This window comes from Eptatretus burgeri, chromosome 13, assembly GCF_056783735.1.
Source record: "Eptatretus burgeri isolate ZD-2024b chromosome 13, Ebu_testis_v1, whole genome shotgun sequence".
Lineage (NCBI taxonomy): Eukaryota > Metazoa > Chordata > Myxini > Myxiniformes > Myxinidae > Eptatretus > Eptatretus burgeri.
The window spans coordinates 40,268,804-40,295,105 of record NC_140973.1 but is presented as its reverse complement, the minus strand read 5'-3'; the positions used below and the strand labels follow the sequence as shown (position 1 = coordinate 40,295,105).

At 42.6% G+C, this 26,302-nt stretch overlaps 1 protein-coding gene across 6 annotated transcripts in view; it reads right to left on the bottom strand.

Moving 5' to 3' along the window:
* Positions 1–26,302, bottom strand: part of LOC147014278 (fibronectin-like) — a 132,904-nt gene that overhangs the window by 88,452 nt on the left and 18,150 nt on the right. For all 6 annotated transcript variants that reach the window (XM_085852121.1, XM_085852123.1, XM_085852118.1 and 3 more), the window contains exons 4-10: positions 18,305–18,454; positions 14,158–14,289; positions 7,409–7,537; positions 7,129–7,305; positions 6,365–6,541; positions 5,264–5,413; positions 857–985 (exon numbers count right to left, since the gene is read on the bottom strand). In XM_085852121.1, coding sequence (XP_085708247.1) covers positions 857–985; positions 5,264–5,413; positions 6,365–6,541; positions 7,129–7,305; positions 7,409–7,537; positions 14,158–14,289; positions 18,305–18,454 — 1,044 coding nt within the window. The remainder of the gene's footprint in view (positions 1–856; positions 986–5,263; positions 5,414–6,364; positions 6,542–7,128; positions 7,306–7,408; positions 7,538–14,157; positions 14,290–18,304; positions 18,455–26,302) is intronic.

Here is a 26,302-nt window from a genome sequence, read left to right as displayed (position 1 = left end):
TATTTTAATTTTACCTCCACCACCAAAGATGGATGGAGGTTATGTTTTCACTCCTGTTGCTTGTTTGTTTGTTTGTTTGTCTGCCTGCCTGTCTGTCTGTGAGCAGGATTTCTCAAAAAGTTAAGAATGGATTCGGCTGAAAATTGGTGGACAGCTTGGGTGTGTAAAAGAATGAACTGATTCGATGTTGTGAAGATCCGGATCTGCATCTAGGAGATTTTTTTTTTCAAATTCAATTGATTTTTCACCATTGAGAGATGGGGCCAAAAACGAAACAGCATGATTTCAAAAAGTTGTGGACAGATTATGACAAAAATTTGGTCAATGAGTTGGGTACGTGATAGGAACAAATCGGTTCGATTTTGGTTATGGTCTGGATACAAAAGTGACCCATCAATGGGACACATAATGTAAATCTTTGAGCCTGACGGAGGCATGCGCTCTTCCGAGTGCCGTTCTAGTTAGAAAATGCTGTAATGAAGAAAAGAAAGAAAATCTATATGAATATAATTAAATGATAATGACTCTCCATTGCACTCATTGGATGTAAGAATGCACCAGGGGAAGGAGGAATAAATTGTTGAGAGGAAGGGGTGGAACGAGGATTTGTGAAAATAAGAAATTGAGAAAATAGAATGGTAGGAGAGGGAAGAAGAAAAACAAAAACCGAGTAGAATGTGAGAAGACTTTGAAGATTAAGGAAATGAATTCAGGAGCAGATATCAGTAAATTGTAATAAATACATGGTCACAAATCTGGTGGGAAGGTGAACTGAGGATCAAGGCAAGGAATATATGTGGAATGCCTAATGATTCTATAAGAGGCTCATTATAGCTTAATCTCCCATGGCTCTTACCAATTGGATCGCAGGCCCATTTTCCACGGCTCTGTCCGTAGCATGTGCAGTTCATCATGTAGCCCTTTGCATGTTGCTTGTGAAACGTACCACTGACATTGTAGTAATTTCCTTCAACGATACATTGATCTGTAAAACACAACGACATTGGAATCAAGCAAATAGGGATATCGGTTATGCGATTTTGTTTGTAATATTAAGATATGAAGCATCAACTATTGGTATTCGAGTTGAAGAACGAAATAACCATCAAACGATAAGATTTATAAAATGTGTCCTTTTCTGGCAGTTTTAAAAAACAGAGAAGTCTGTGAAGCTTCATTATTGAGTAAAATGCTTTCTGTTTTTGAAGTTATCCATGCATGGATATTGAATTTATATTGAAATTTGTTTTGAAATTTATATCGAAATTTATATTGAAATTTATATTGATATTGAAAAACAGGAAACTGCACAGAGTGCTTTGGCATTTCACCATGTCCACATTTCAACATGTCCAGTAAGCAAACCTGCTTGCCCACCTGTGCCTTTCTACTTTTATTGTTGGTTATTGCCTCTCCACCGATGCTATCCAGCTTTTGCAAGAGCTTCAAACTCCATATTAAAAACAAAAACTGAGTGACACAACCAAACTTCCTTTACTCCTATTCCCACCTAACTTTGTTTCCTTTTGAATGGAAGACTCGTCTTTATTAGGACAAGAGTCAGTCTGCCTAACAAGGACTACAGTCGGTCGCACATGAAATAAAAGAGTGGGAAAAGGTGTTGGATATAGTGAGGCATAAATAAATCAAGCAATTTATTGTATTTCATATATAGGGCTCTTCAATCTTAAGAAAATCTCAACTAGTGCTTCAGAAAAAATAAACGGAAAGAAGAATAAAAAAAATAAATGAAAAAGCACTTGGAGAAAGGTGGGCTTTTAACAAATTATAAAAACGTAATTGATAGAGCTGTGCAGGTTTTTTTTAAAGCAGCGAGTTTCATAGGTAAGAGCTGGAAGGATAACTTACTTACCTGTAAGATAAGCTTACTTATCAAGCTTGGATTTGAATCTCGAACCAGCGATGAACTGTCATCTAGTTGTTTTGGATGCAGGGCGAGACATCCATATGTGCGTTGTCCATCGGAAGAACATTAAGCAGGTGGGCCCATCTGCTCGCACTAATCATTGGTCGATGTTAAAGATCCCCCATTGACTTTCATGAAGAGTAGGCAAGTTATCGTCAACACCCCGGCAAAATTCCAAATTCCTGCAGCTTCAGTCGACCATCAAGCAGCCGAGCCAACCGGTTAGTGAAAGAGATGAGTGGAAAACGTTCCCCGGCTGACCTCGCAAGGTGGGAATAATAGGAGACCTTAAAAAGTAGTCGTCGTAGTCTTGAGCTCTCGAGATGACGATCATATATGAGGAATGCTAGATCACCAAAAGTCTTCATCCGAGTTCAATGAACTACCAGGATATTGTCATTGTTAGCAATGCTCTTGTGGGGTTGTAAGGTGTAAGTAAGTCAGAAATGTACGAAGGAGCCCATTTATTTGTCACTTTGAGTTGTTTGGCGTATTTATCCGTTATGGGAAGAAACAGATAGCGTTAAAAAGCAAGCCAAGAATCCTTTGCACACATATGGCATTTTAGAAGAGAGAAAGAGAGAGAGAAAAAAGTATCTTATATATATATATATATATATAAAATCTGATAAATAATTATATTATATTGTTCTTAGAGGTGAATGGGATGATTAGGCGACTTGTTATAATATGTAAAATAAACAAGTGAAGGGCAACTCTTAAATGTCATTGTAAAAAAAAAAAACTTTCACTATTATTGTTATACTCCCTCCCTCTCCACCCCCTCTCCTTCTCTCTCACTCCCCTCTTTTCCTCCCCCGCCTCCATGCTCCTCCAACCCTCACCCTCCCTCCCCTCCTTCCCCTTCCTCCACCCCTTCCCCCTACCCACCTCAACCATGAACAACATCTGGTGGGAATCACAAACCATGGAAAGAATCCTGCTGACACATGTTAGTAGTGCTCACAGATGGAATACTCTGCTTTTTATTTATTTATTTATTTTACAATCAACTGCATAATTATCCATGTTTTTTTAAGGACAAAATGAGTAAAGCTAAGAAGGAGAATACATTTGTAAAATTTTAATCTAAACCATGTACATTTTCTGAAATTGGTAGCGATGCTTAAATGTTCTTGCACACAAAAAAAAGAACAGTTCTTATTTGATCAGCCAATTGTTAACGAATCAGAGCTTTGAGCTTCAAACTGTAATGTCTTAATATTGTTTCTTTAGCAGATATTGTGTTATACAGATGCAAGAGCTGAAACTTATCCAAATGCTTAACCATCTGACAAGACACAACCTTGTAGGCTGGAGAGGTCCAAGGTGATTTTAAAGATTTAAAAAGCCATCTCAGAAACCTATCGTAGAGATTAATCAAATAAGGTACACTTTGAGGCACACCAGGAAGCGGAGAACACCTGTCCTTGATCAAATGTACCATTGAAAGTGAAACTGGGTTAATCAAAATGAAATTTTAGGACCATCATGCAGACTCGGCGACATTCGATTGAGGATCGATTCAACGGCTCAAAAATAAGGCAGAAGGAATTCTGCAATTCAGGTGGTGTTCCATGTCTTGTGGCATTCTCACAAGGAGATATTCATAGTTTGAAATGAAAAAGACATATCACGTGAACCCATGCGGATTAACAGCGCTGTATACTTTCCGTTTGTGAATGTATCTTGTTCAATGGAAAATGGGGAATTCTTCATAATTTCATTCAGTTTTTAAGCCAATTTTTTTACGTTTTGCATGAGAAACTCCAGGCACACAATGCAGTATTGTTAAAGTAAGCTGAATAGGGCCATTTGAAGTAATGAGCATAAATTTAAATTTGAAATTGACAAGGATTTTCAAGGAATTAAGGGGCAGGAGGAGGCCATTCGGCCCATCGTGCCTGTGCCACACTAATACCAGGTTTAATGAATCCGTCGATACCCCTTCCCTTCATGTGCAGCTTTTTGGCTGCTCCACTGGTACTCATTTTGCTGACCTCGGAAGGATGACGGGCTGAATCAACCCCCGGTGTTAAGTCAGTGGAAACGGGGCGTGAACTCAGGACCCGAGGATCCCAAGCCACCATCCGAACCACTAAGCCAACACCAGGTTATATGCCAAGCCACCACCCTAACCGGTAAGCCAACACCAGGTAATGGAATGGATTGGAATCAATCCTCATGCCACTGTCATGTATATTATATGCATAACTGTGATATTAATGCAATATTTTACTAATATCGTACATCCATGGATGTGGTTTGCATGCTCGACTACAAATGTATTTTTTTTTATTTTTAAGCAGAGATTTTGCTTACCCTGGAAATGACTGATGCTGTCCTCTTTAAATAGGCACACTGGGAATAAAAACACTTAGAGCAGTCATGACCCGCTCTCGCTCTCTCTCTCTTTAAAATAGGCACATTGTGAAGATAAACACTTAAAGCAATGTTCCTGAAGTTGCTGGAAACTGTTGGGAATAGATGCGGGGGGAGAATGGGGGATGCAGGAGGGGAGTTTTCTTTGAAAATAATGTGTAGTTCATTTGTCATGGTTTTGTGAACTTTCTACTTGAATATCTCGGCTGTTTCCTTGACTACAGGGAAGAGCGTTGACAAATTGAAAGGTCACAGGGTGGACAGATCAGACGAATATCTAATTGTGAATTTTAAGAAAATGTCTCTCAATATTAATTCTAAACAATGGAATGTGACTTTTGACCTTAGCCATTTCTGGATATTTTGTACAAGGGTAGTTCAAGGTGGACATGCACCTTATAATCCAAGAAAATCGAAAACTTTAGGATGGTTGATGAAACTAAAGCCATTTCTCGAGGTTTACACCCTGATACTTCTTGATATCCCGAAGATTCCCAAGGATTTTTCGAGGTTTACACCTTGATACACATTTGGACTTTCCCGTCAATGTCGCAGTGCCTTAATGCCATCTGCATAAAAATATTTGAGATTGGTATGAAGCCATTTCAGGACAAGTGCTTTGATGTATTCATCACTCGTAAACTCAATGCCTCGTACACTGCCTCCTTCACAAATGAATTAATGATACAAATTTGTTCCTCACTGCAAGTGACTATATGTCAACAACTATCTTGGTTCTCCACAAAATTATTTGACCGGTGTTGATGTCACTTCTTGAAAAATGTGCTCAGGGTAGACAATATCTTTGCACACGATATTTTCAGCAGTGAATTTCCAATATTATACAATAATAGCATTCATTAAAACAAACACCCAACCATGCCAATGACACATCGCTCAAAAATAAATTCCTTATGAAGTATTAAAGACTGTCAATGCTGCATTATCTCTCACCAAGAATCTCTGAGTAGGCCTGGCAGCGCCATGCTCCACGACCATTCCCAAGGCACGTACACCGCATCATGTAACCCTGCTTATGCTGCTTGTTCCATGTGTCACCCACACGATATCGCACACCGTGTGACACGCAAACCTCCTCATGCACTGTGGCATTCACACGGAGTGAGGAAAAGTCTTTACATGACAATTGAACCATCAAACGGTACTTATGCACACAAAAGGTGAAAATTTTGATGCCTCTTATTCATACTTCTCCCTTTTCTATTCTCTTCTACTATGGACACAACCCTCCTCCTCCTCCTCCTCCTCCTCCACCTCCTCCTTATTCCATATGCAGCACATGGCTGCAAGTAGCATCATTTACTGGGGGCGTGGCTGTGCTGCTGAAGAAACACCCCCTCTAGGTTGGGACAGGAATTTGGAATTTGTTCAAAGTGTTGGCGATAGCTCGCCTACTCTTCGCGAAGGCCACCCGTGGGAACTGTAACGTCCACCAACTCATGCCGGTAGATGGGACGCCCTGCAGTGCAGCATCCATCCGAGGGGCGGCGCACACGTTAATGCATCGACCTGCCTGGGAGACACCGGGGTGAGAGTTTGTAGCTGGGCCGAATTTCAAACCAAGGCTGGATAGCTCAGAAGCAAATGTGCATACTTCTAGGCCATCGTGAAGGCCCAACAGCCCTTCTTGTGTTCATTTATAAATGTAGTTCCCTCCCCACAGCTTCCTGTGCATCCATCATATGTAGTGGATCCAGACAAGAAATTTAGACATTCTTACATTTGAAAACTAATCAGAAAAATGCAACACCAACTCGTCTTCATAACACCTGAACATAATGAAGGAATGGAGGAAGAATAACAATGACAATGAGCAACTGAAATTTACGAAGAGGATGGTTCACAAATTTGCTCATGATGTGTTCATTTAGTTCTCTACCATCAAAATGATATACCTTTAGGCTCCAAAAAGGCAAGGAAATAGTGTTTCTCTAACCTCAACTCGTAAGAAGAGGCATTAGCAAGAGAGACCCGATCAAATATAGCCATGATACATGATTCTGGGTCATGAGAGTCCCTCACTCTTGTACTTACACTCCATTGGGCAGAAACCAAACTTGTGGTCAATGTCATAATTTTCTGTGGTACTGCACCACTGCATGTCATCTGGGCGTCCAGCAAACGTGCACTCAGTGTACTTGTGGCCGTTGTAGAAAAAGGGAAAATTGCAGATAGCACCATGTGAGTTACCACCCTTTGTGACAATGGCAGCTGAACGCAGGGAAAGGAATCAAGTGTTCATTAGTAAATTTCAGAACTGCTTGCATCACTCATTGGCCAAAAACAAGTAAAGGGCGGCATTAAACAAACTGAAGTAGTTTCAGCATGAGTGCTCTGAGGATAAGCGCACACACACTACCCTTATTGAACTTCAACTTGAGATAGTGAACAGAACTGTAAAGCTACGGTCTTGATGGTAAAGTGAGTGTGAAGATCGTTCATAGTGACGCTGACGTGAGAGATCATGTTGAAGTTCATTGAGATTACCTGGACTGTTAATGTATCACCCACTCTCTATCAGAGTGGACTCTCTTGAATTGACATTAAGTAATAGACCTGTTCATTAAGATTTATTATTAGAAGAGAAAACAACCTGCACGTACCTGAGAACCTTTGGATTACCAAAGTACAATTTGATTATTTTGCAATTATCAAAATTAATCTCAGGGGCATTTAGACCGACTTAATCACATGAATAATTTCCGGTTTGTTGACCATGATCTGACAGCTGGCCACCATAATCAAAGAGCAAAGTTTCCTAACCATAACACAGCCATATTTTTGGGAATGACACTTACAATTTCCTTCACGGCAAAATGTGTAACGTTTGTCTTCATCATATTTCTTTGTGACACTGCACCAGCGCTTGCCATCATGGCGACCCTCATTCGTGCAAGTGTCATAGCGTATTCCCATGTATGTGAAAGGGAAGGTGCAAGATTGTCCTGGAGCATTTCCACCAAATGTGAGAACATCTACAGCACACACACAGGTAAAGCAGGCACGGTTAGACACGGTTAGTCTGCCAAAATAATTGAGCACGGGTGAAATTTCAATGCTCGGTGAGCTGCTGCTCACCAGATGAGTGGCATGAGATGCCATCTTTATGACACGTGCACAGCAAGCGTTTCATGCCCTGTTTCTTGAGCCATGACTGACCCACCATGTACTTTACTCCCTTGCATTTCCTGTCCACACTGACGAGTTCTACAAATAAAAGAAAAAAAGGTTAACGGTACCACATGCATTACAATCGTAAAATATCTGTGACTACAAGCCCAAAACATTATTACAAGAAGCAACAAATTTTTGGTGAAATTGCTTGAATAATTAAGGGAAAAAAAATTAAAATTAAAAATTAAAAAACTCAGTGGTGTAATGGTTAGAGCGTCTGCTCTCAGTCTGGGAGTTCAGCAGTTCAAACCCCAGCTGAGTTATGCCGAAGACTTTAAAATGGTAAATGCTGCTTCCTTGCTTGATGCTCAGCATTTAAAAGGATACAGCATGGACAATCCCCATAGTTTGGCATTGATGGGGAGCAGGAAGTTCCTCCTGAAGAAATGCTCTGCTGGGTGTGGTGAGAATTTAAGCGGTGCCATTGCTGTGACATAAGTGGTACCTAGAGTATTGTGGGAAGTTGATGGCACTTCCCACAAGCTCAGTGGCTGTGTCGTTCGTCTCATCGGTTTGTCCAGGGTGTGTGTGAGTGGCAGCTTCATTATGAGCCTTAGACCTTGTATTAAAAAATAAAATAAAACAAAAAAGCTAAACTGCCATTGTCATCTTTTTCAATTGACGTTTCTGAAAGTTATTCTACTGTACTTGATCATTAAAAAAAGAGATTCATACATCAATTTTCAGGAACAGACACGGTGCCGTAGGTGTGTACATGCAAAGTAATAAGAAGAATCGTCTTTATCGATAATAGTGGATATACCTGTCAAGGATGAGTGATGGGATGGAATGGCATTTGACCACCGGAATGCCGTGTTTTGACAAAACTCTACTTTGGCTGGGCCAACAGAATAAAAAAAAAAATTGCTCCGCAAAGCGGGCGTAACCCCTCAGCTCCTTGACGCAAACCAATTTCAAGATGGTGGCCATATTGAAAATCGCAGCATGCCAATTTTTGAAAGGAATCTTCCTCTACTCAACCCCAACACACCCAGGAAAAATGGATTTAAACGGACAAGGCATTCTCCTCGAAATTGACGGAAACCAATATCAAGATGGCTACCGTGGCGGCCACAGTGAAAATCGCAGCATGCCCATTTTGGAAAGGAACCTTCCTCTACTCAACCCCATTATACCGCGCCAGAATAAAATCAATGTGTGAAGCCGTTCTCAAGTTATCGTCCGGAAACCAAATTCAAGATGGCTGCTCTAGCCGCCATATTGGATATTGGATTGCACTGAATATCGAAAGGAACCTTCCTCTAAACACCCCCATTATATCACACAAAAATGAAATCAATAACTCAAGCCCTTCTCAAGTTATTGTCCGGAAACCAAATTAAAGATGGCTGCCATAGCCGCCATATTGGATATCGGATTGTGCTGTATATCGAAAGGAACCTTCCTCTATCCACCCCCATTATACCCCCATGAAAATAAAATCAATCTGTCAAGCTGTTCTCAAGTTATTGTCTGGAAACCAAATTCAAGATGGCTGCCCTAGCCGCCATATTGGATATCGCATCGCACTGATTATCGAAAGGAACCTTCCTCTACCCAGCCCCAACACACACTGCAAAAATGGATTTAATCGGACAAGGCGTTCTCCTCGAAATCGACGGAAACCAATTTCAAGATGGCTACCATGGAGGCCACATTGAAAATTGCAGCGCGCCCATTTTCGAAAGGAACCTTCCTCTACTCAACCCCAACATACCCTGCAAAATGGATTTAATCGGACGAGGCGTTCTCCTCGAAATTGACGGAAACCAAAAGTTGACAGACGCCCGGACGGACGCCCGGACGCCTGCCGGACAACGCCTGTGACGACAATACCCCTTAGCCAATTCAGGCTGAGGGGTAAAAAGGAGCTGGAAGTAAATTTATATCACAGTAGCAGGATTGTAAGATATTGGTAATTATGCCCACAGAGTTTGGTGATGACACATGAAATGGTGAGAGAGATCAGTTTAATTATTAATAAAATTTTCTTAGAGGAAACAACTCAGACAACCAGTCATATTATTTATGTAATAATAATAATAATAATAATAATAATAATAATAATAATACGAGTTCCTTCAACAAGGAACTTCAGCACAGGAGGCCATAAGGCCCATCAAAGTCTGCACTAGTGTTTCCAACATATGGTTGTTTGTTCATGCTCTGTCCTCTTTAAATGCTAAGCATCAAGCAAGGAAGCGGTATGTACCATGAAGTCTTTGGTATGATATGGCTGGGGTTCAAACGACCGACCGTCCAGACCCAGGGCAGACACTGAAACCATTACACAACCGAGCATGGTTACTATATCGATAAATTTCAAAATAGACAGTTTCTTACATATATTTTTGAAACATAAATGTTTATTAATTGAATGCTCAGATAAAACTAAAGCTAAACAGCCTCACAATCAATTGTCAGGACTTCATTAGTGGAGGGAGGAGGTAAGGTCAGAACAGGTATGGGAGCATGTGCAGGAGCAGCACGTTGCTGCTATACTTTGCGCTGGTACTCCAGTGGCCTCCATCTGGCCATCCCCAGGCAGATGCCTGGCCCATCCCCATCTCCTTGAGATTCTGATCAATCTGCTAAAATCATGAGGCACGTGGTCAGCCCATTGGCCTCCTCCACTCACGAGGCTCCTTTGCTGAGAGAATCTGGTGAGCAGAATCAGCGTTAGGAAAACGAGCCACATGTCCGTACAGCCGCAGCTGACGCTCACGGACTATACAGGTAACAAATCTCATTTGAATATCTCTCAGCAACTGCTCGTTGGACACAAAGTCCGAGCAGGGTAAGCCAAGGATTCTCCAAAGACACCTGCTACCAAAGGAATTAAGTCTCCATCTCAGATCCTTGGTCAGAGTCCGAGTCTCACATCCGTAGAGCAAGACTGGAAGCACCAAGGACGTGAAAACTCAAACATTCGTCCTCCCGCACAGGTACTGGCAGCGCCACACCCCGTCATCCAATGAATCCATGACTCCCCAGGCCGAAACCGTTTATTGACTGCTGGCTCACAGCCAGGAGAGACATGAATATCACTGCCAAAGTAAGTGAATCTCTCCGTGACCTCAACATCCTCACCACAAACAGGTACAGACAAGGCAGTAGCATCCAAGATGTCACTGAAAGCCTGGATCTTAGTTTTGACCCAGGAAACCCGTAATCACAGTGGCTCCTACTCCTCATTCAGCACCTCAAGGGCCCCAAAAGGATATCCAGAGTCTCCACAAAGATGGCTGCATCACCTGTGAAATCAAGGTGTCAGAGATCTTGACATTCCCAAATGATGCACCATAGCTTGATCTCTCCGACATCCTCTCCAGAATCCAGTCCATACAAGCGCTGAAAAGTGTGGTGGCCAGTACACATCCCTGAAGAACTCCAGTAATAACTGGAAATCAGTCGGAGATTGTATCACCACATCTCACAGCACTCTCAGTACCAGAATATTAGTTCAGACATCAGATTGATCAGTTTTGGTGGCACCTCACGAAGACCAAGAATCCTCCATAGGGCATCCCAATTCACTGAATGGAACGCTTTGCAGAGATCAACACAGGCTGCAAGCAGCCCCTGTCGAAACTATCGTCTGCGTTCGGTGAGGACCTGAAGAGCAAGGATACGGTCAATCGTTGACCTCTTTGGTGTAAAGCCTGACTGCTCTGGGCACTGGGGCTCAAGCAGATGGTGGCCAACACCATCAATATATATCCGAGCAAAGACCTTGCCCGGCACTGAGAGCAGCGTCACCCCTCGGTAGTTGTTGCAATCTTGGTGATCACCCTTCCCTTTCCAGAGAGGGAAACAAGGCCCCTCTTCCAGTCAGTTGGGATGATGCCTATGTTCCAGGCAGAGCACAGAACTGCATGCAATGACATGAGTACAGCATTTCCACCACCCTTGAAAAGTTCAGCAGGGATGCCACAGATCCCAGGAGCTTCACCCCATTTCAACTGGTTCACAGCAGCCTGTGTTTCCACAAACAAAGATGGATCACAGTTGGTTGGAGGGTCAGCAATAGGGATAGTAACACTCATGACATCCAACTCAACAGCTGGTGGATCAGCCCGGTACAGCCCCTCAAAGTAACCGGCCCTGCAAGCCTTCACTTCGGACTTATCTGTCAAGAGCCCACCACCCTTCGCTCTAACTGCAGTGCACAGAGGGATGGGCTTGGAGGAATGCAGTGAGCTAATTCCCCTGTAATTAGGAGAATCACTTGAGAGCTGATGCTCTACCCCCTCACAGATTCCTTGCACGTAGGCCTCCTTGTCCACACTCAGCAACGCGTACAGTTTTACTCCACAACTCCCTGAACTCCCGCCTCAATTCCACATGTACAGTTTTATGCCTAGCTCAGCTCTGCTGTTAAGCCTAGCTCTGTGACTCTGGTCTATGGTATCCAGTGTCCATTGAGAGACAAAATTATTCTTCACCCTATGGTGAGTTCCAAGACATCCACTGGCAACATCAAAGATGGTGGCCTTGAAGGCATGCTACAACTCTTCAGGATTCCCCAAAACACCCAGATGCCAAAATCCCCACTCAGCCTGTTCGCAAACTCCTCGGCTACCCTCTCATCCCTGAGCTTGCCAACATCCAGCCTAGGCTGGGATGGTACCATTCTCCCAGATTTAAGCTGCAACTTCAGAGTTGCTACAACAAGGGAGGAGGGATCTGTTAATTAAATCAACAAATTTTAATAGGGGGAGAAAAGCAGGAAAGCACTTATTAGCAGATGTCTGGCATGCTTGTGGAAAAAAAACATATCTGCCCATCAAAATATCCTTTCAAAACCTTATCACAAAGCTGTTTATATCTGATAGAAAATGTATACGTCCATTTTGATATCCTGTAGATATTTTACAATTAACGTAGTATCAGAGTGATTGTTCTGGATTGGTTGTCTAAATCCTTTAGCAAAAGGCAGTCTATTCAGGAGAAAACTGCGGATGTTACTGTACACAACTGTGCAAAAGTTTGTTTTTTTTTCCCAAAGAAGTTCATACTTCAGGGTAAATTCATCAAATTATATCAGTGATGTCATGTGTTTATTATTGTAAATTAACAGCTTTTATATAAATGCATGTTGAACAAACTCCTTAAGTAAATACCAAGAGCAGTGTCATTTTATAGTATCAGTCAATACTTCGTTTGTTTGGTTACCACAACATCCACAGTTTGTAATTCCATTGGAAGTTGACCTTTGCTTTCTTGAGTGCTGTGGACACTTTTATTGTTGTGGACATTGCAAAGTGTACATCATGCTTCCTGTACACGACTGAAGCACTCTAACAGGAACATTGTGCCAAATATCCTGTAATACATTCCACAGTTCTGTAAGGTTCATTGGGTTCCTCTTGTTCTTCTTTGTTTCCAGGAAATCCCATATGGCCTCAATGGGATTCATGTCTGGACTCTGGGGTGGCCATTCTAACACGTGAAACACACCAGCTGTAACCTTGTTCTCCAAATTCTGTTTTACTCTTTTGGAAGTGTGTTTTGGATCATTATCTTGTTGGAAAATGAATCCTCTTTTGAATGAACGATTTCCACTAGGAACTGCATGGTGCTGCAGTATCTGCTTGTACTTCTCTTTTGTTTGTGTCCCATTGATTTCAACAAGGTTTTTTTTTTTTACACCAAAAGCTGAGATACAATCCCAGACAGTCACAGAGCCTCCCCTGTGTTTAACAGTCTGCTGAAAATAATGTGCGTCATCATGTTTGCCAGGTCTTTGGCATACAAAATTGTCTCTGAGATCCAAAAACTCAAACTTAGATTCACCAGACCAGAGTGCCCGACTATTGTTCAGCTGCCCAGTCTTGGTGTTGCCTTGGAAATTTCAGTCTTTTCAGTTTATTCTGTGGTCTTTGAAGTGGTTTCTTTGCTGAAACTCTGCCAAGGCGACCAGCTACAATCAGCATTGTGTGTGCAGTGTTGGATGAGATGTTAATGTTCAGACCCGCTCTCATTTCGTTAATCAGCTGTCGATTTGATTTTCTTTCCATCGCATAAGCTGACCAACTTCAAGTGCTTTTCTTGCCTTGGGGAGGTTCTTCTGCATCTCCCTGACCTTTCCTTTTCTTGTACCAAGCCAGTTTATTTCAGGTGTTGCACATTGTACCTCATCTTGTCGTTTTAGACTATCATTTGTGCCTAATTCAAGTCACATGTTTAATGCAAAAAGGATGTGATGCATCCTTTTTGAATTTAATTGCCAGTGGATGAAAAATTTCCCATGTTTCACGTGGACAATAAAAAAATGAGTGAAATAAAAACCAAAATAAATAATAAAGTAACAAAGAAGCAGGTAATGAAGAGAGAATCAGATGACACAGAACTTAGAGTATAAGAACAGATGAATACCAATAGAAAACATTGGAAAGGAGCAGACTCTGGGTCTCGGCATGCTTTCAAGTAAATAAAAATGATGATGTCCATTAACATGTACAGGCATGGAATAAGGGAACCCCCAACTTTTCATCTTCCATGATAAGTGATGATTATATGTGCATATCAGTTGTCTTTGATCATTCCAAGTGAAAATCACCTCTATGTTTGTGCAGTTTATGAACAACTTAAGAAAATGTTAATGAGAAATATTAGTACAATTGCCATTTTATTCAGGTTGCAACACACACCTTTACCACTACATTTCCACTCGCCCTTTCCGTTGCCCAGACACACGCAGTCGAGCATGTGCTGCCCGCTAGAATCTTGTTGCTGCCACCTCTGGCCAATCTTATATGAATGACCACGCACCTGGCAACGATCTGTGGACAAATAGCTGGCTTGAAATGATGGCTCTACTCCAATGTAAGGTATGAAGAGAGTTAAGTGAAGCTTTGAGCCAAACAAGTAATTTTCAAAAAAACAAATCTGCCTAATCAGAAATCGCATGATGAGTATATAATTTACATTATAGGAATATGTAGTTGTATCAATCTAATAAAAAAGAAAATAAAGATGATAAACTTTAGCACAGTGTCAAATTTTCCAAATATTAACTCACGTCGCAGCAGCGAATAAACTTTCAAATATTCACTTCACAAAGCAACTGCGTAGCATAAGCAACTCACCTCTTCTAAGTTCAACCAATTGTATAGAACAAACTTTTCAAAATAATAGTCCTGATAAAAAAATTAAAAAGTGAAATCATTGAAAAATAAATGCAAAGTGCCAGTGCAAACAACCCTCTCAAATAGTAAAAGAAGTATCCGCTCCATTTTGCAGTTGGTGCGGATAAGGTGTGAAGAGGTAAAGCGGATGAGAGGATCATAGATGATGCGTTTGATTCAATGGAAAGTTTTCCGAGAAGACTATTCCACTGGAAGGTTCAGGGAGTTTGGAACAGTCCAGGTTGTTTGAAGCAATTGGGAATGGAAAGGTTATGCTTAATTGCGAGATGTTACTCCAGCAGCAGGATTAGTGGTGCCATTTAATGTTAAGAATGAACTCCAGGAAAGGGTCGTATTTTGAATGAAATACCAGGAGAATTTCAGCCCAAGTACGTACGAGTGGCAAACAGAAGGCAAATGACCGTTTATTTTTAAAATCGAAAGATACAGGAGAAAGGTGAGACCCTTGAGCATTAGAATGATCTCCTATAGCTTGTTGGTACATCACACATCACATTGGGGACATCCCATGCTCTCACACTACTTTGACTTCCCTTCTCTTCTCAATTCCCTTTGTCTTCAAATAAAAACATCTTTAAAGTCAGACTTGTATTTTTCCCTCCGCCACCGAAGGTGAAGGAGGTTATGTGTTCACTCCTGTTTGTTTGTTTGTTTGTTTGTTTGCCTGCCTGTCTGTCTGTGAGCAGGATATGTTGCAATGTATAACACGATATCTGAAAAAGTTGTGAACGGATTCGGATGAAACTTGGTGGACCGGTTGGGTGTGTGACAAGGACGAATTGATTCGATTTTGGTGAAGATCTGAATCCGAATCTGGATACGATAATTATTTAATTCCAAAGTGATTCTTCACCATTGACAGTTAGGGCCAAAAACAATATAGAGTATGATATCTCAAAAATTACCCCCGTGTGGGGGTGACGGTCATCTCTATAATACCACAAGTTCTCAATGTTCAGTTATGACCGAAGACTACTGCGCAGCTCGAACTGCGCAGTTTGGTTAAAGATGACTTGGCATTTTGACGCGCGCGCACAAAATTATATTTTGAAAATAAATGCCGACGTTTACATTTCGGGTTTTGAAACTTTTGCACCTTCGGCGGGAAATGTATAAATATACAAGGTCAGCTGCTATGCAATGACACCATTCACTAACTTTTACCATGCCCAGTAGAGAATATATAGCCTCCTGAAGGTAGGGCAGTTTTTGCAAACTTTGAAGTCACGTGACGCGAAAACGAAAGCGAAATTCGAAAATCCGTCCTGACCAAATTTAGATATTGTCCCATAGATTCATATGCCACAATCAAATTCAAGATTGCTTGAGAAATGTAGGAGGAGATAGAATTTGAAAATCGCCATTTTCGCAACTGCAAAGGCCTCGTGACCTTGACCTTGACTTTCGGTGACCTTGAAAGTCATACCATCGTGTACGTCTCATCGACCTCTCTCAGAATCACTAATGACCAGATCTCCCGCTTCAACTTCATTGTGAACGGACGGACGGACGGACGGATCGAAGGACATCGACACCCATATTATTAGGTCATGCTCAAAGAGATGACCTAAAAATGCAATGGGCCCGATATGTTCTCGTGGATCAAGCATTGCGTGGTGGAGGTATGCGCTCTACCGAGTGCCCTTCTAGTTCCTTCGTGTCCCATTTAAAACACAGGGTCGTTATGTAAAGCTGAAATTCTCATCGTAATTGAATTCCATGCCAATAACCATGGTGCTATTATAAAATGCAACTCGTACATGATGGAATATCCCCCTCCTAACACGATGACACATGTCACCCTGTACTTTCTATTTGCAGCCTGAGAACATTATTATCCAATTATATCTGATTGGAGAATGTATGCAAGAACTTGACAACTTTGTGCACACATAGTGGTGTGTTCCATAAAGGCTAACAACTGTTTTTTGTTGTTGTTGGAGTTCTATATAATTACAAGTTAGTTAAAACTGTGTGATAAAAAATGACAAATCATGTATCATTATTTCACTCATGTAAATCTAAAAGTATAAATCAAACAGTTCCTAAATAACTAATACCTGCATTTTTACCAGATTATCTCATAACAGATATTTTTCCATCTGATACTGTTTGATGGAATAGCAAACAGGGGTCAAGACACTCAAACGATTGGCAAATGGAAAACTGCATTTGAAGTACCATCTGTGAAGCACCGTGCTTTCATGATTCAATATCAAAAGCAGGTGGTTCTTTTGGCTCAAATTCCTTTTGTGCTCTCACCACTGCAAATGATGGCCTAGAGGTATCCGTACTCGCCTCCGAGCTATCTAGCCTTTGTTCGAATCTCGGTCCAGATGCAATCCGTCATCCTGGTCATCTCACAGGTGGGGTGATTCATCAATGGGTGTCCCCTCCCTTGGATGGACGTTAAACTTGGCGTTCCGTCTGCCAGCATTAGTGGGTGAGTGTTAAAGATCCCATGGTGTCCTTCGTAATGAGTTAGAAAATCATCGCAGGCGCTTTGAATAAATTCCAAATTCCTGCCCTGTCCTACAGGGGGCGGTATAGCTGCACCCCCAGCCAATAATGCTTCTCACAGCTTTGTGTTGCATACAAAAGAAGACTACTGCATCTCCTTTGAACTCATAAAATGTCAACCTTTAGTCCGAATTTGTAGTTACAATTCACATCTTTCACTTTCTTTAAGTGAAAAAAGAACATAAGTCATGATAATAAGGCTGTTAAGCTCACATCACATTCTCATGAGTGTGTGTTTCCACTACACCAAGTTACAGGTATTACTTTCGATCATGTACAGTATATGCGAAGTCCCCTTGGATTTTACCATAAACATGGAGACTCAGACAGGAAGTGATATCAAGGTAAAGAGTCTGACTTAGCATAACCTAGAGGCCATCCCTTGATGCATATGATGGGAACCATAGCCTGGGATGTCCTGCATATAGTCTCCTAATGTCCTTGTTCCTCATTACATATTAAAATGTGAGCAAAGTCGGTTGAAATATAAGGAAACTTTGTTGTACAGGGTGTTTCAAAAGTCCAGAATTATAGGGATGTTTCTTTTCCAATTTTATGATCATGATTGCTCAGATTGCGAGCCACGAACATAGTGACATGCATGTACATATCAATTATTGTACGGAGGTTTCTTTGAATGTTTCTTCACATTGACATCGATAATAAACACGTTTGGTTCTGATTTCATTCTTTGAATCTTCAACAGTATGTGGTCTCGTGGTAAAAATCACCAATCTCAGGTGTCCCCAAAGAAAAGAAAAAAAGTCAAGTGGCGTTAAATCTGGACTCCGTGGAGTCCGTTCTATCGGTCCACGACGTCAGAGCCACCTCAAAGGCATCGTCTCAAACAAAAATAAAATTTATTGAAAATATTTCCTATAATTCCGGACTTTTGAAAATCCCCGTACAATAGATAAAAGCAGAAATATTTTTTTTTTCATAGTTGTTGATGATGACAGTATCAAAAAAAAGATGTGCAAAAAAATTAACCCGCATGTTATTCCAGCAAAACTCTGGATATTGTGATCATGGTTGAGGACAGATACGTATAAAATAAAGTTTGCATTCATTTAGCAAAGGAACAATATAAAATGGAAAGAAATGAAACAGTACAACAAACAACACGTACTTTCAGTCGTACAATCAACTCGTCCAGTTCCAGATTCAAGACATATACAGTCCCAAGTGGAGCCGTGTTTGTGCCGTTCCCACGTGTCCCCAGCATGGTACCTCCGGCCTGTATCATTGTCCAAACAGGTGTTGTCGCCTGTGGCTGGGACTGATGGGTGAGAAATGTTCAGTGTGGTTTGCCCAAGATCGTTTTAACATTTAACATACTTATATTGCCAGTTCCAAGAAACAACTTCACAACTTTACAATGATAACTTTAATTACAACCATTATTGTAAAATCGATTGGTAGATTATTAAATTATTTCATTAATTATTACTTGCTGGTGAAGGCTAGTGTCAAGGCTATTACTATTACTGTATACATGCAGAAATTATTATCCTCATGCTTTTTGAAAAAAACCGGGGGAGGGGGGATATTGTAATCGGTTCTGTCTTTCTGTCTGTCTGTCTGTCTGTCACACCATCTCCTCCGAAGCGGTTGTTCATAAATTTGATCACTGCATGGCACTAAGGTGTAAGAGCAGTTGCATTTTTGGCCCTGCCCCTGGGGCAGGGTCAAAAGGTCGAGGACCCCAAGAATGCAATTACGGGCACATTTTAAAACATTTTGGAATAAAACTTTATATATGCAATCAACATTGGGGGACGCGTGAAATATGTAATGGTTTTAGGGATTTGACGCCCGGTTCATGCCCACAGGTCATTCCTGGTGGAACCTTTTGCCATCTTTCAACTTTGTGTTAGGTGCGAAGCACAGGGATTTGCGATGGTATGCCATGAACTTCACTCTGGTTACACTTGTAATCCGCATGTCATTCCTGGCTATGTTGAAGTAGTTCACCATATTATCATCTACTCTATGTCAAAATCAGGTGTGCAGAATGTAGGACGTATCAAGGAAAATTTAGATCCAAGTTTCCATTTATTTAGTACGTATGCATGGTGGGGATACAGGCAAAAGGGAGAGGAGGATATAAAATTTGTAACAAGCTTGAGAAAAAACGAAAAACGATGCAGGGTCGGGGAATGTGGGAAAGAGAGATAAAAAAAAAAATCAAGTTGCGATGAAATGAGATGTTGATCAAGGTGGAGCAAAGATACCCATACTGCACAGAGCATAAAATGTAGGAGGTGGAGGATGTCATGGGGTGTGGCATGGTCGAAGAGGTACGTACAACTGACTATTTAAGGGCATCACCCACAATGGTCCCAAATGTCCCACTTGGTGCAATTTTCCGATCCCAAGAACAGCAAGCGGCTTGTTTTTCAATATATCCAATGAATGTTATGATGAATTAAATTAAATAAATAACTCTGTGCAGAGGTTTCCTCAAACACAGAGAACACACGAAAAGTAGACAGACTTTAGGAGATTCTTTCTTTCTTTCTCTTGATCATAATACATATGATGCAGATGTGGAATGAATCCTGGACAGGCAGAGAGGTCATTGTGGAAGGTGAGGAGGGTGGGGGATAACATTTTATGAATGTAACAAAGCGATGGAATGAGCGGAGTTTAGCTCACTGTCAAACAGCCCAACATATTGAAACGGTGGGTGCCAGGCAAGGGCAGTCGTAGGCAAGCAGGAATACGTGTCTGCTGCAATCATAGCATAAAGTTCTCATCAAGAAGGCTGCTTTCAATAGTAGCCTTGCTTGGATGTCGTCTCCACTCTGTTCACTCGCATCTCCAATTTCAGCAGCCTCAACAGGTAGCCTATGACTGAGAGTGCTTCCCTCTACTCTGGCACAGTCTTATATATTTGAAATGTTCTAGCCAATACCAGTGTCCAGTCTGGAATCAAAGGTGTTGTTCTTTTGTCATTTTTTTTCCGAGCTTAAAAACAAAACATCACATATGTTACCAGGTGCTCACCATGGGCCATACTAAGGACTTTATGACTGCTAGTGCTGTGCAGGGAGGGACAGGGTGGTGGTGGGGGGGGGGGAATCAGATATGCTGCTCCATACCTTCAGGGCTATAGCTGTGTGTGCATTCCTTCCCCACAAAAAAAGTTGACCAGATCTGACCATACACGTCCTTGTCATTTGCACTCAGATTGGATTTTTAACAGACCCGATAAAGTCTGTGGAGGTTCTTAAAAAATGGACGGTCATCCATGTCATTATTACAGATTTATTCACTCAAATTAGATGTGGAAGTGTACACGAAGTTAAAAAAAATGGATAGGAAAACTGAATGAATAACTACACAAGATAGTTTGAATGAGTTTTGTAAAACTGGGGGAACAATTACTCGTTTTATTCCCCCATTAAATCTCAGTGTTCAACCCTGGAATTTCCACACACACACACACACACACACACACACACACACACACACACACACACACACACACACACACACACACACACACACACACACACACACACACACACACACACACACACACACACACACACACACACACACACACACACACACACACACACACACACACCAGCAATTCATCCGAGATAATTTTCTATATAGTTGCACACTTTTGTGCAGAATCATCACAGCACATCACATCTCGTACCACCAAGCTTGAAACAGGGTAAAAGTGGAGGAATGTTTGTGCACATAATAAACACATGGTCCCTATGGCTACGAGGGTGTTAAACTATTAGAAAACATGCAACAAAGACTTTTTCATCAAATCTGACATCGGATCACACTTGAGGGCAAAGCATATTTGTGATATGAAATTTAGAATATTTAATTTGTCAGCAATTTTGCTCAGAAAACCGACAATGATACCCCTCCATCTTTCAAAACAACAAAAACTATTCTCACTAGCTCTTCCATCAGCCATGATAAACCTCACGACCCCCCCCCCCACCCCCAATCCCCATTGCTGCTTGCAGCAGATTTGCATTTCCAAAGTGATCCTTACATTACCCATCAAATGATATAACAGCTATAAAGTAATCCTTATATAGCCCGCTCTAACCATTAAGTCACTGAGTCTGGTTAAGTGTTTGGTATGACTTAACCAGACTCGGTGGTGTAATGGTGAGAGCGTTCGCTCTGAGTATGAGAGGTTGGCGGCTTGAATCCTGGCCGAGTCATACCAAAGACTTAAAAAATGCTACGTGCTGTTTCCTTGCTTGATGTTCTGCATTTAAAAAGGATAGAGAACAGACAAACAACAATAAGTTGGCTACCATTGTGCTGGCTTTATGGGCCTGATGGCATCCTCCTACATTGAAATTCCTTTTAAGGAAACTTGCATTATTTAATACCATTCCAGTGACTTTAGGAAAAGGAATTCTGCATAATTTATTGTTCTCCAATAATGCCATATCGACTATTTTTAGTTAACACTCTTGAGTACGTACCAGCAAATATCCAAATGAATATGTTATCCCACATAAGCAACATCGTTTTGCTTATATCTGAGTTCTGGAAAGTCTGGTTTGAGATACTTTCCACCTGGAAAGTATTCCACAATCAGCTTTATAATCCTTCAAAAGGTCTTATTCTTTAAAGTCCACGTCCAAATTGATCTCGTATGTCCACTCTCACAATGCAAATATTTTTGGACCACGTTTCATGCCTTGCTCTTTTTGGCTTGTCAGAGTACGTGCGCTCCCATTCAGCATTCAGAAGCTTGTGTTGTGGCAATTAGAACAAAACAGATTACTGTACCTATTTTCCTCTTCGAAAGAAAATTAGAAATCACTGACATTTCAATCGCTGGGGCAAGGAAAGAATTATGCCGGTTCATTTGCACATCATTCAAGTTCTCTAATAACCATCATTAAGAAAGGCAAACATTAGTGATCCACAAATCTCACTCTTATTTTAAAAAAATTAAGCACTTGTACCATCTTGTAGTGCCTGTTCTTGTAATATCCTCTTATTTAACATATTGTACATCTCTTGTTAAAATTGGCAACTCATACAACACTGCCAACGATAAAATTGTATCTTTCAATCCTATTTCTAACTCCATCGTCTGTGCTCCAAATCTTTGACAACCAATTCCAGTTGTTGGAATCTTTCCTTTCTCCGAAGAAGAAAAACATTTTCTGAATCCAATGAAAATCATCTTGCTCTGTGGAATTATTGATAACTAGATAACAAAATGTCGGTCCAGTCTCGTGAAGGTGAGCTCTCATTGGATGCCTTTAACTCGCATCATCCTTTTCTATTTTGATTGTCATTTTCTGTTGGCTTATCCTTTTTTGTCCCATGTGAAAAGTAGATGCATCACCTCTTCGCTTAAACACGCAATAAATCAGATGCTCTGAAAACTATCCAAGAAGTAGATGAACATGGGTTAACATGCTGCTATTGGACAATGTGGGGCAAAATGTTTTAGTCTCGTCTTAGTCCTGGTGATATGTTCAGTATCTTAAACATCTGCATCAGGTGGCTTCTCCAGCTGATGGCATACCCGGGGCCGACCTGAGATCAAATGACGCCCCAGGGAAGGGGAGTCCTCAGCGCCCACTCTCCCCTTGTTCATCTTTTGAATACTTATGAGGAGAAATCGAGGACAGGCAGTTAGGTCAGGTCAGGTATGGGAGCAAGTGCTGGAGCAGCGCGTCACTGCATCGACTTTCTGCTGGTATTCCAGGGGGCTCCATCTCCACCAGGGAGATGCCTGGCCCATCGCCATCTCCTTGAGATGCTGATAAACTTGCTGCAACGACGAGGCACGAGGTCGGTCCATTGGCTTCCTCCACTCATGAGACTCCCTCGCTGAGAGAATCTAGTGAGCAGGCTCAGCATCAGGAAAATAAGCCACATGTCCATACAGCCGCAGCTGACGCTCACGGACTATGCAGGTAATAAATCTCATTTGAGGCTCTCTCAGCAACCACTCATTGGACACAAAGTCCAACCAACGAGAGCCAATAATTCTCCAAAGAGACCTGGGACCAAAGGAATGAAGTCTCCATTTCAGATCCCTGGTTATCCCAATTTCAGTCCAAGTCTCGCACCCATAGAGCAAAACTGGAAGCAGCAAGGACCTGAAGACTCGGACTTTCATCCTCCCACACAGGTACCGGCAGCACCACACCCCATGATCCAGTGAATCCATGACTCCCCAGGCCCGACCCAGACACCTATTGACCTCTGGCTCACAGTCAGCAGAGATATGAATATCACTGCCAAGGTAAGTGAATCTCTCCACGACCTCAACATCCTCACCGCAAACAGGTACAGATGAGATGGCAGCATGCAAGATGTCATTGAAAGGCTGAATCTTAGTTTTGACCCAGGAAACCTGGAATCCCAGTGGCTCTGACTCCTCATTCAGCACCTTGAGGGCCCCCAAAAGGATATCTAAAGCCTCTGCAAAGATGACTGCATCATCTGTGAAATCAAGGCGAGAGATCTTGACATTCCCAAACGATGCACCGCAGCTTGATCTCTCTGACACCCTCCCCAGAATCCAGTCCATACAAGTGCTGAAAAGTGTGGGGGCCAGAACACACCCCTGACAAACTCCAGTAACGACAGGAAATAAGTCAGAGATGGTAACACCACATCTCACAGCACTCTCAGTACCGGAGTATAGGTCAGACATCAGATCAATCAGTTTTGGTGGCACCCCACGAAGACCAAGAATCCACCAGAGGGCATCCCGATTCAATGAATCAAATGCTTTACAGAGATCAACATAGGCTGCAAGCAGCCCACACTGAAATGCTCGGCTGCATTCGGTGAGGACGTGAAGAGCAACGATACGGTCAATCGTTGACCTCTTTGGTATAAAGCCTGACTGCTTTGGACGCTGGTGCTCAAGCAGATGGTGGCGAACCCTATTGATAATTATCGGAGCAAAGACCTTGCCCGGCACTGAGAGCAGTGTCATGCCTCGGTAATTGTTGCAGTCTTGGCGATCACCCTTCCCTTTCCAGAGAGGGATAACAAGGCCCCTCTTCCAGTCAGTTGGGATGATGCCTGTGTTCCAGGCAGAGCGCAGAACTGCATGCAACGACATGAGAACAGCATTTCCATCAGCGTTGAGAAGTTCAGCATGGATGCCACAAATCCCAGGAGATTTACCCCATTTCAACCGGTAGAGCGCAGCCTGTGTTTCCACAAACGAAGGTGGACCACAGTTGATTGTCGGGTCAGCAATCGGGATTATAACACCCCTGACATCCAACTCGACAGCTGGTGGATCAGCCTGGTACAGCCGCTCAAAGTAACCACCCATCACCCTCTTCACTTCGGACTCCTCTGTCAAGAGCCCACCACCCTCTGCTCTCACTGCAGTACACTGAGGGACGGACTTGGAGGAACGAAATGTGCGAATTCCCCTGAAGCAGGACGAGAATCACTTGACCACAGTTGATGCTCTACCCCCTCACAGATTCCTCGCACTTCGGCCTCCTTCTCCACCCTGAGTGCACGTACAGTTTTACGCCTCAGCTCCCTGAACAGCTCAGCTCTGCCATTCAGCCTGGCCATGCAACTCTGGTCAATGGTATCCAGTGCCCCTTGTGAGACAAAATTCTTCTTCGCCCTTCAGTGGGTTCCAAGACATCTACCAGCAACATCAAGGAAGGTGGTCTTGAAGGCACTCCACAACTCTTCAGGATCCCGCAAAGCACCCAGACCCCCCAAATCTCCACTCAGCCCATTTGCAAACTTCTCAGCTACCCTCTCATCCTTGAGCTTGCCAACATCCAGCCGAGGCTGGGATTAAAAAAAATATTTGTATACCTTGTCGAGGCTCGTATGAGAGCCAACACACAACACACAGCAAGGGGGGCATGAGACAAGAGGGGCGGGAGTGGGAAGGACAGAGGGTACCATTCTGCCTGATTTAAGCTGCAACTTCAGAGTTGCTACAACAAGCCTGTGGTCAGTATTGAGGAACTGAGCACTCCGGTGGCTCCTGCAGTTCTGGAATATCCTCCATCAAACAGCAACGAGCACACAGTCAATCTCCTTTGCCACACAGCCAGCGTTGTAATACCAAGTCCAGCTATAAGCCTGTGGGTGCTGAAAAAATGACCCAGCCACCCTTAGTCCATGACTTCTTGTAAAGTCACAGAACAGTGCTATTCTGGTTCATAGTTCCTGACCCATGGGGACCAACACACGTCTCATAACCATCCCTATCAGTTCCAGTCGATGCATTGAAATCCCCCAAGACTAGAAGTGTATCTCGTCTGGGGCACTGATCAACCACAGACTCGAGCGTGGCGTAGAATGTGTCCTTCACGGTGAGATCACTCGCCTCAGTCGGAGCATAAACAGAGACCAGGGAAATGACACCTGAGGAGTGACGAATCCTTAATCTCATAATACGCTCGTTGACCGGTGTTACCTCAATTATCATTGGGGTCAGCTTATTGGACACAGCTACAGCAACTCCTTGGACATGGTAACCATCAGAGCGACCAGACCAATAGTAGGTGTAACCACCCACCATTATCTCGCTGCAATCCGGTCTCCGAACCTCAGAGAGTGCTGCAATACCGATGTCCAAACGCTTGAGCTCAGATGATAACAGAGACAGGTGATCATCCTCTCTTAGGGATACGACACTCCAGGCACCCACCCGAAAGGACTGCCTCAGGTTAATCCAAGGAGACCACCGTCTGGTGGACGACACCTCAGCAGCACCCCGACACTCTCTCCCACAATCTGACCCGGGAATGTTACCCCGTGGTTTCCCTCCTATCATCAAAAATTGGGGGCCCTGAAGGCTTTGCCCCAATCCCGTCATCCGGTGAGCTGCCCTGCGAAGGGAAGCTGCACAGGAGATATTCCCATGGAGTGGGTTTTCAGATTTTTTTTCTGCTTTTGGAATGTTTTGCGGAATGAAGGGTTTTACGGTGGCTGGGTGCAAATCCTGCCACCAACCTCTGAATAAATAGTAACCCAAATGCAGGAGGACGTCCGCAGACACAGTTGGGCACTAGATATGGATGGCCGTTGGCTCACAAGGAGCTCCTCCACCCTTAGACAGGTTTTGTTCTTCATCATGCTGGGTGTCCATATCCATCCACTCTCCTCACCA